Source organism: Chinchilla lanigera, unplaced genomic scaffold (genome assembly GCF_000276665.1).
Source record: "Chinchilla lanigera isolate Chin_1 unplaced genomic scaffold, ChiLan1.0 scaffold00005, whole genome shotgun sequence".
Lineage (NCBI taxonomy): Eukaryota > Metazoa > Chordata > Mammalia > Rodentia > Chinchillidae > Chinchilla > Chinchilla lanigera.
The window spans coordinates 37,177,794-37,187,549 of record NW_004955406.1 but is presented as its reverse complement, the minus strand read 5'-3'; the positions used below and the strand labels follow the sequence as shown (position 1 = coordinate 37,187,549).

Here is a 9,756-nt window from a genome sequence, read left to right as displayed (position 1 = left end):
GGCGGGTCGTGCTGCCGGCTGTCAGCTAGCTTTGCGCCACCGCCCGATGGCGCGAGGAGGCGCGCGGGACCAGCCGTGGGGGGCCGGCCGCGAGTGAGCCCCTCTGCCTGTCGTCCGAGAGCATGTCACCTCCAGCGTCCGCGTCAGCCTTCGCCTGCAGCACCCGCGTCCCCGCCTCCTGCAGCCGCAGTCGCAGCCGCTGCCTTGGGCATTGGCCTCCTGACCCCCTCCCCTGCTCCCCCCGACCCTAGCGCCAGGGGACCATGGCTGGCCAGGGCGACTGCTGCGTCAAGGTGGCCGTCAGGTAGGGCCCACGGCAGGGAAGGGGGGCTCGCGCCGAGGGGGCTCGGGCTTTGTCTCGCGTGGGCTCCGGGCCGGGGGCGCTGGTAACGCTCGCGCAGGAGCCCGCAGTTGGGGAGGAGGGGCCGGGTCGGCGTGGGCCGGGCGGAGGGCGCTGCGCACTGGCCCGGCTGCCGCAGGGGAGCGGCGGCCCAGAGGATTGCTGGAAGGTGGCTTTGTTTGGGTGGTAATTTCGGGCCCCTCTTGGGAGCTCTTAATGATCAGAAAATCGAATAAACAAGGAAATCCGGTATTTCACACCCAGCCCTGGCCCAGGCCGGAGCGTCTGTGTGTTTCCTCTTCGCCTCCCCACAAGGCTGCTGTCTCATACCGGGCTATGGGAGAACAAAAATGTTTCCCCTCATCTACGCTAATCAGCTAGGGCTGTGCTCTTGGTCCAGCAAGCCGACACTGCACACCATCCCGAGAGCAGTTCTGCCGACAAATATCGGTTGTGGGACTCATGGAGGGACTGGATCGGTGCCTTGGCCTTCTGTATGGAGCAAGTGGCTTGAGGGGAGAACCCTGCTGATTCTGGAGATGGGGCGAGGCGTGAGAGGGCAGAGGCTTGAGGCTGATGCCCAACCAGGGGCACTCAGGTGAAACTGAGCGGAGGAGGGCTGTATATATTTATCTGGGGCGCCACTGCCAATAACTCTGGGATTTGAAGCCATCTCCTGACAGATATCAGGCAGGGAGAGGATGGGCCTGGGTGGGTTCTGTTGGGAGGGGCACACAGAGGTGCAGAGCAGGAAATACTGCAAAGTTGAACCATCTGTGTTCTTTGTGCTGGGTGGAGACGCTGTATACCACATCACCTCTCCCTGTTTTTATCTGGGGCTTTCTCTTTCAGAGGGTATATTGGGAGAATACTGGTCTAGCACTGATCACCAAGACAAGGATGTGGAGAGCAACATTCATCTCTGCCCCAGCTTTGTATGCTGGGGGAGGGGGCATGTTCCAGATCTAGGGTGGGTCTCCAAGACACGCCTCTGGGTCCCCTGTATTAGAAGTGACCCAGATTTCAGGGATCCTGGGAAGTTGCTTCTACACAGGGTCAGAGATGGCACTGGAAAATCTTTCATCTTTGTGTCCCAGGAAAGATGCCCCCCCCCACTACCTGGCCAGTCCTCTGCAGCCCAGAGGAGGCAGTGATGCTGATCACATCTCTGGGGTTGAGGGAAGGAGGTAGAGGACCTGGGTCCCTGCACCCGAGGCGGCACTCAGAGCACCACTTGAGCAGTAGCCTTCCTGGCCCTGAGCAGCCTGAAACAAAGAGGAGCCTGCAGGTGCCTGGTGGGCTGGCCGGGGCGGGGCTAGGCTGCTGCTGGGGCTGACATTGCCGCAGGAGCCCTTGGAGGTCGAGGGAGGGAGGTGCAGGCTGAGGGGTGGGAGTGCGAAATGTAAATATGGCATCTGCAGCAGATGGGGAGAGACCGATCACCATAAAAGGGAAATGAAGCTCTAACCCCTACCCAGTGTGAACCAGGGCTGGGAAGGAAGGGGCTGGGGTGCCCCTCCTCAGGGGCTTTCCTTTAGACTCCATCTTGTAGGAGAGAGCCAAACAAAGGCCCTGTGCCTCTGCTCAGGATCCCAGGCTGGGCTGGGGCATGCATAGTAAGGTGAGGGTTTCCCACCTGGGGAACCTCAGGGGATGAGCACCTTGGTTTGAGGGGAACAAAAACGTGGCGTTCCCTTCCCATTTCCACCACCAGAAGGTCCCTGGCACCCTCTTCCCAGAGAAAGGATTGTGCTTGCCCTCTGTACACAGTCCCAAAGGGGGTCTTCCCAGTTAGACTGCCCTACGTGGGACCCAGGCAGCCTCACTCCTTGTCTGGAGTTGCTGGTCTGGATGGAGGCATACAGGGAATTGAGCATCACAAGAGCCAGGTAATTGGGGGCTTCAGGAAAGTGCCCCCCCATCCAGCTCCTCTCCACTGGCTCCAGCTCTGTGGTTCCAGCTTGACAAGAGTGCCCAGCCTGGCACACGACAGACCTCAATGGGCAGCTGGCTATAGAAGGCAGACAATACCTGGACGGAGCCCAGTTTCTAATCAGAGAGCAAGGGCAGGATTAGGCTAGGGCTGGGGCTGGGACAGGGAGCAGATGGTACCAGCAATGTGCCCAAGGGGATTCTTGCTTTTGGATCTCCTTCTACCTCCCAGAAATCACTTGTCCTACCTAAAGGACTGGGTGTTGCACTGCAGTCAAGTAGAGCATGTATAGGAAAGGCCAAGGATTTGGAATTGCCTAGACCCATCCCAGCCCTAGGACTCACTCACGACCTCCTGCCAGGTTTTATTGTCTTTCTGACTTCCTGAAAGTCCTTTCTTGTCTCTAACTGAAGTGCTTTGTGAATTCCTATGAGAATAACTTGTGGTGAGCCCTGGAGTCCAGCAGTCCAGCTCTTTGCACAGAGACGCCAGTGGAAGACAGCTTGGGGCGTGTGTGTGTGTGTGTGTGTGTGTGTGTGTGTGTGTGTGTGTTTAGGAACAGAGGCCTGGTCTGTTTGACTAGGTGAAGTTGCAGGCCTGGGCTCGGGGATTGGGGTCTCTAATCTGGAACAAAGCTGGTGATTTATAAAATTCTGCTAAAAAGGCCTGGGCTCCAGGAGAGCCACAGGAAAGACATTTCAGGAGCTGGGGCTTCAAGGTTAGGGGGAAAGATGCAGGGGCATCCAGCCCCACCCCATGGCCTAGGTAGACTCAGGTCCACCTGCTTCTGAACCCAGGCTAGTCAGCTTTACACTGAGAGAATCCCAGGCCTGCCCCTCAGAGCTGCCCTGTGATCCTTTTAGCCTTTAATCCCCTTGTACTATGACACCCAACTTCCTGGGCTAAACGAGGACTGGCTTCCACCTGGGGGCTGTGAGGATGTTCAGCAAAGCTGGAGAGAGGTGAGGCTGAGCTGTGGTCTGCCCTAGGCTGCAGAAATACAGACCTGACAAACAGGGGGAGAAGGGGGTCAACTGTTAAGAAACGAAAGTTGGCAAAGTTGAAATTGGGGAAGGAAGCCAAGTCACATGGTGAGTTTATTTAAGACCCTTTCAAGCCCCCAGTTCTGAGCCCCCACCATGAGGGAGCCCTTAGTGTGCTAACTCCTTGCTCCCTTATCTCTGCCCAGTTTCCCTAAGCTTCCTTCCTTCAGTCTGCTGGGGAGGGGGAGGTACCTTGGCCGGTCCCACATCCAACGTTGAGACTACAGGGCTGATGGGGTAGGGAGGGTATTGGGGTGAGCACCAGCCAGGGACCCCAGGGACACTGCTGAGCTGGACCCCTGCCCTCACTCATCTGGATTCTTTAGCTGCAGTTATTTCCTTAGTTCTGACTACTTTGAAATCTTGATCAATGACTATCTACATTTAGAACTGAGAGCACTGGGTGGTTGGGAGGGAGAGAGTGTGAGGGATGGAAGACACTAGGGGTGAATATGCAGGGTGTCTTCAGGGCCCCAAAGCCAGCCAGTGTCAGTCAATTCCAATCGTGTCTCATGCTGTCCAGTTTACAGATCTGGGAAACTGAGGCCTGGACAGGCCCTCATGTAGGCTGTGTGGAGACCTGAGAATCTTGGTGGTGGCCTTCTGTGGCAGAAATAGGCCTTATGTCATCACAAGGAAGTGGAGTGTAGTAACCACAGGCCCCGGAAACCTCCCTCCTCCACCACCCAGCCAGACAGTTTGATTGGGTCTCAGCTTTTGAAAACCTCAGAGTAGAGTTAGGGTGGGGCTTGAACTAGAGAAGTGACAGAGGTGACACATGCCTGGCACTCTTACCCTGATAGCTCTGAGAGCAAAGGGCAGGTCTGGAACCAGTGCGTTTCATCCACTGGATGGGTCAAGGGGCCCCTTCCTGGTTTGCCCTTTTCGGCCTCAGTTTTACCCACTGGAAAAGAGGAACATCTGGTACATTCTGATTTGTTCCTTGGTACACAGCAGTGGTTTGGATGAAGTAGAAGGAATAAAACCCTTGGAGGGAACAAACTGCAGGTGGCCTCCTAAGCAGTCAAGTATCAATAAATTGTTTAAAAAATAAGCCCAGACTTCAGCATACCTAAGAGATATCTCTCTAAGTAATGGTGAACTATTTGGTAAATTGAATTCACCTCCAGCCCATTTATTTATTTAGAGCAGAAAGCATCCTGTGGTGGAAAGGAGACTGAACCAGGAAGCAACTAAGCACTATGATTTCTTGAATGCTTAGCCTGTGGTGGCCGCTGTGCCGGCATTATCTCCTTAGACTGATGTTACTCCCATTGTGTACATCAGCAGTCTGCAGATGCGAGAGGCTGGATCTGGTCTCAGCTCAGATCAGGGCTCTCGGACTCCTGTAAGCTGCCTCCCAATCCAGCTGCAAAGTGGCTGAGTGCTGTGGTCTCTACTTCAGTTTCTTCCAGTGCTGTATTACTGCACACAGTCACTGGGAACAGGAAGGCGGCATAGGTGCACGGTGCTGTGCAGGTGTGTAGTGAGGGGTAAGCAGGCCACATTTGCCTTTTGGGGCTGCTTGGCATAGCGATGCCTGTCACCACTGTGGCCCTAGCTCCTAAATCCTTGCTGTTCTTTTGTGTTTGGGGAGCTTCTGCCTCCGCATTTCTTCTGTTCTTAGATCACCGCAGCTGTCTCCTGCCTGAATTCCACTTTGGCACTCGGGAAGGAAGTTGAGGGCAGCCTTGACTCCCCCTGGTGCCCCCAGTTTCCCAGCCTCTCATTTTGCCCTCGAGACAGCAGCATGTTGAGAAGACTAAGGAGGAAAGCCACATCCCCTTGCTCTTCCCTCTCAGAACAGCTGGAAGGGACCCCCAGAGGGTGCTAGGCTGGAGAGGAGAGGTTGCTGCCCTGCCAGGAGAGGGGAGCTGGGCTGGGACCAGGCTGTCTGCACCCCTCCAAATTAGCTGTTCATCCAGCCTGTGTCAAAGGGAAAGGACAGAGCTCTACAGGAGGGCTGGGAAGCCCCAGGCCAGGTGGCTAGAGTGCTGGCTGCATCCGGTTCTCAGGAGGATGCCCTCTGTTACCTCTGGCTGGTGGAGGGAGGAATGTCATGGTCCCTGTCCCCAGATGCCTGCGTCCCTGTACCTCTGCCTTCCTTGATAGGAGCACACCACAAAGCAGGTTTGGAAGCTGCACATCCTTTTTATGGGCAGGGCTGGTCCTACCTGAGGCTGTGGGGAAGGTGGACCACAGAGAGCCACTGCACCCAGGCCAGCAGTGGGATTGGGGCAGGGCCAGTGGTGGAGGAGAGTCTCACTGCCCTCCACAGCCAGCCAGCTGCCTGTTGCTCTGCATTCCTCAGCAAGGGAGCATCCCCAGAGCCCAGTCCCCACTGAACTGTCCCCTACCAGATGCCTTCACAGACTCTGCAGCGTCTCTTGACTCCCAGGAGGTCATGGGAAACCCCCGACAGATGCCCTGTGATGGGGGTGGGACATATCAGAGTAATGCTAGAGCGCAGATGAGTGGCACTTCCCAGAGCTGGGCTGCCCTTTTTCCCAGGCCCCAGAGACGGGGGAGGAGTCAGACCAAGCTCAGGAAACTCCTGGTGTTGCTCAGGCCCAGGCCTGTGTGGAGACCCCTTGAGGGCAGGCTGGGGGGGTCTGTCCAGCTCAGACAAGGACTGGCCCTTTCTTCCAGCTCCTCCTCTGCCTCCTGCTCCCTGGCTTCTGACATCTCACCCTGTCTACTTGCTGCTTCCTCTTGGTGCCTGGCTTCAGCCTTTCGTGGCAGCACCCCTAATCCCCAAAACTGCCTCCTATCAGACTCCTTTCCCATTTGCCAGCCTGTCCCTGGGCATGACTCAGAAGTCAGTGGGTAGACTGTGGAATATACTAAAGAGTAAGGTCTGGGACTTCCCCAGAGGAGGAGGTGGGGTCAGAGCTCTGAACCCTATTTGCTGAGCTGACACCCCAACATCCTGCAGTGTTTCACCCGCCCCGTTGTGCTCTCAGAATATGCTCAGGAACAGGAGTCAGCACAGAAGGTTGAAGGCCCCTTTTACCAGGCCTGCCAGGGCCTCATAAACCCATGTCCTTTGACCCTATAGTACAAAGCCTTCTTGTTTGGGGGTTCAGGGCAAGCCTGAATCCTTTCCACAAGGGCAGCCACAGGAGAGTTGGGCTTGGGGCGTGGAGAGGGCACGGAAGGTCCAGAGGGAAGACACAAGACCCTCTGGCTGTCATAGGGCTCTGCCTCTCACTTTACCACTGCAGCTAGAAGGGCCAGCACTCCAAGTTGGGTATTGGCACCCTGACTGAGAGAAGACTGGCCTCTGTGGGAAGATGCCTGGTCTGTGCTAAGTCAGCTAAAAGCCCCCGAGTGTCTGGGAGCCAGACTCCCCTGAGAGAGCAGGGATTTTGCTTCCAGCCGCCTTCCCCAGAGCTGGCAGGCTGCCACTGGGAGGAGGAGGAGGAAGGGGGGTGCTCATTAAAGTGGGGGTGTAGATACTTTCTGCTGCAGAGGAGCACAGCCTTCCGCACGGAGCCTGCTTCACCTGCGCCACAGAGAGGGGAAAATGCTGTCCCAAAAGGCAGCTCAGGGCTCTGCTGGCAGCTGCCGGTAGGATCAGCCCCTGAGATTCTCTGAGAGGATCATTTTTCTCCAGTCCAAACTCTGCTGCCCTGGTGCACAGTTGCTTGGTGGATGCATCAGGATTGGACACAGGCAGGACTGGTTTGAATTTCATCTGCACCATTACAAATAATGTGACTGTGGGTTTGGTAAATGTCTTTCTGAGCCCTGCTTCGTGGCACTGTCACAACACATTGCCTGTGTTCATGAGCATAAATAAGCCTGGCACCTAGGTTCTGAAAGATATTTGGTGTTATTCTTGTCTGATGAAGCCTGGGAGGTGCAGAATGCACCCAAGAAGGCAAGCATGATATCAGTGAGAAATGATATCTCAGAAAGAAGATTCCATAGCCTCCCCTAGGCGGCCCTTCCCTAACGTTTAACAATCTTTGCAGACAGAAAAGTTTTTTCCCCCCTAGCTTATCTAAGACTTTCCTGCTGTAGCTAAGCTTCCCTTTGATCTTGCTCTGTCACTGATGAGGAAGACCTGGTCCCTGGCAGGTCACAAAACACCAAAGCGTGCCTGCATGCCAGGCTGACGAGAGGTCACGGGACTCCTGTGTGCCTATCCCCTGCCAACCCCCAGATACACAGAGACACGAATTCATACTTCCATCATGGGGGACATAACAGCTCTTGCCCTGCCCCAGCTGCCCACCGTTGGAGCTGGGCTGGGCATGAGGCAGAGAAGTGGCTGGCATCTAGACCAATTTTGTTTTTTTCCTCAGGTTTCGGTGCAACACACCCAGGGACTGAGTGCTGCATTTCTTGACTTTATGGTCCCTCCTTGGGCTGTCCTGCTCGCCTCCAGGGGCTCCTTTTTAGGATTCCAGAAAGGCTCAAGGAATCCTATTGGAGCAAAGGGCAAATATTCATCTAGCTGTCTGGAGCTTTTTCTAGAGGATCGAGTCATGCTGGGTACCTTGGCCACACAATGTGTCCTAGTCCAGGTCTCTGGTTCTGAAAGCCTTTGAGGGAGAGCCTGGAGGGAGGAGCTTCTGCCTGGAAGTCCCCCAGGTATAGCTGCACCGATGTGAGCATCTGCCTGAACGCTTGTTCTGCCAGGCTCTCTGTTGGGTAGCATCTTCAGGACTGATGGCTAGGGAGGGTGATCTTGTAGGAGACCTTGTTCCTTATTAGCTACCAACCTTATGCCAAGTTACTTCATTTCTCTCTAAGTTGCCATTTGGAAATTGCCACTTTATTTATTTATTTTTGCAGCACTGGGGATTGAACCCTGAGCCTTTGCACTGAACCATATCTCCAGCACTTTTCATATTTTTTTATTTTGAGACAAGGTCTAAGTCACTAAGTTGCCCAGACTGGGCTCCAGTGCAGGATCCTTCTGCTTCAGTTTCTCAGAATGCCAAGATTCCAGGCATGCAGCACCACATATATCCGAATGTCTAGCAAGAGGCAGTCTTGCTCTGTGAATGCAGAGGTTAACTGAAGAAGTTTAGTATTCTGAGGTGTCCTAGGGTTCCAAGTACCATGCCAGCAAAGAAAAAGCATCAGGAATTACAGATCATGCACCTTCTTTGTGAAGGTGATCGAGTATTCTTGATCGTTCTTGGTTAGTTATTTTAATGGTGACCTGTTACTTCTCATCTTTGAGCTATAAGACCCTTCAAGTAAAAATTGCTAGGGCTGTACTCTTAGGGGCCTTAGGATAAGATTTGGGGGAAAGGTCAGTTAGGAACCAAGGGAGGAGCCCCAGCCCGCTGATTGGGTGAGGCTAACTTCACCAAAGAAGCCAGCTAACCCCTAGGAGCCCAAGGTCACCCGGCAAAGCTCCTGGGAGGGGTGATTGGCCGACAGCGTGTGATGTCACCAAGAACCGGTGGGAGTGAGGCTCGGCTGGCCCCACCCTTCCCCTTGAAGCTGTGGGCTGGGTGTGGGGCTCCAGGCACGTGCCCGGAGGTGCCCAGTAGTTACCTCTGCCGAGGGAGTTTTCTATCCTGGCAGCCTCTCAGCAGCCCTCACCCCCCTGCCTCTTCCCTGTGTCCTCTGTCTTTCCCTTCCGCCCGGTCCTCCTGGCTCCTCAAAGAGCCGAGGAACCGCTGAGCTCAGCTCTTCCCGCAGCTCCAGCTCGGCTCGGCGCGCAGCCTTTGTCCCCGCTGCCGTGGGCACCGAGAGGGCGGGGGCAGCCCTGGAGGCAAGGGCTCCCCGGCCGCCTGCGCGTCCCTCGCTGCACGCTCTGTCCTCTGGGGTGGGGGACAGCTCGACACCACACCGGCCTCTGCTCAATTGTGAGCCGAGGAAGCTCAGCACCCTCGCCGCCGGTGCCAGATCCTGCCTCTGAAAAGCTCCCGGGCGCTTTCTCTTCCCTCCCGGCCGCGCTCACCCGCCGCTCAGCCTGCGGGTTGCCAAGTGGCAAATAGGCCGGCTCTGTTCTAGGGATTCCGGGGGCCATTCTGAGCGAGGATGTCCTGCCAGCCAGCCCTTCCTCCCTCTGTCCCTGCAGGAGTGGGGAAGGGCTGGGGCGGGGCGGAGGGCTGGGGCTTGGGGACAAGATCACCCTGGGGGATATTCCAGAGGCCCCAGGCAGAAATGACCCAGGATCTTTGGTCCACATATCCTTATTGACAAAAAGAGGCAGCTGACCCGAGACCCATGTTTCGCCAACTTGATTTTTTTAAAAAATTACATTAAATTTTAATTTATCTTAATCGCAGAGGTTTTTTCTTGCCACCTTAAATCTTGTGCTTTGAAGCAAATGCCTCACCCTGGTCCTCACCCATCGTTCGTTGGGAGACCTTAGACTGTCCCCATAACTGACTGTCTCCTGACCCCCAACTGTCCCCTGACCCTCCTCCTATGCCCCAGGGAGGAGTGGGGATACATTGTTCCCATCCTGC

The 9,756-nt window shown here is 55.5% G+C and overlaps 1 protein-coding gene across 8 annotated transcripts in view; it reads left to right on the top strand.

Moving 5' to 3' along the window:
- The first annotated feature begins 6 nt into the window (after nt 1-6).
- Nucleotides 7-9,756, top strand: part of Kif21b (kinesin family member 21B) — a 48,376-nt gene continuing 38,626 nt past the window's right edge. For all 8 annotated transcript variants that reach the window (XR_001236851.1, XR_001236848.1, XR_001236852.1 and 5 more), the window contains exon 1: nt 7-304. Coding sequence is in view for 3 of the 8 variants with exons in the window: in XM_005375158.2 (XP_005375215.1) it covers nt 264-304 (41 nt within the window). In the remaining 5 variants the exon portion in view is untranslated. The remainder of the gene's footprint in view (nt 305-9,756) is intronic.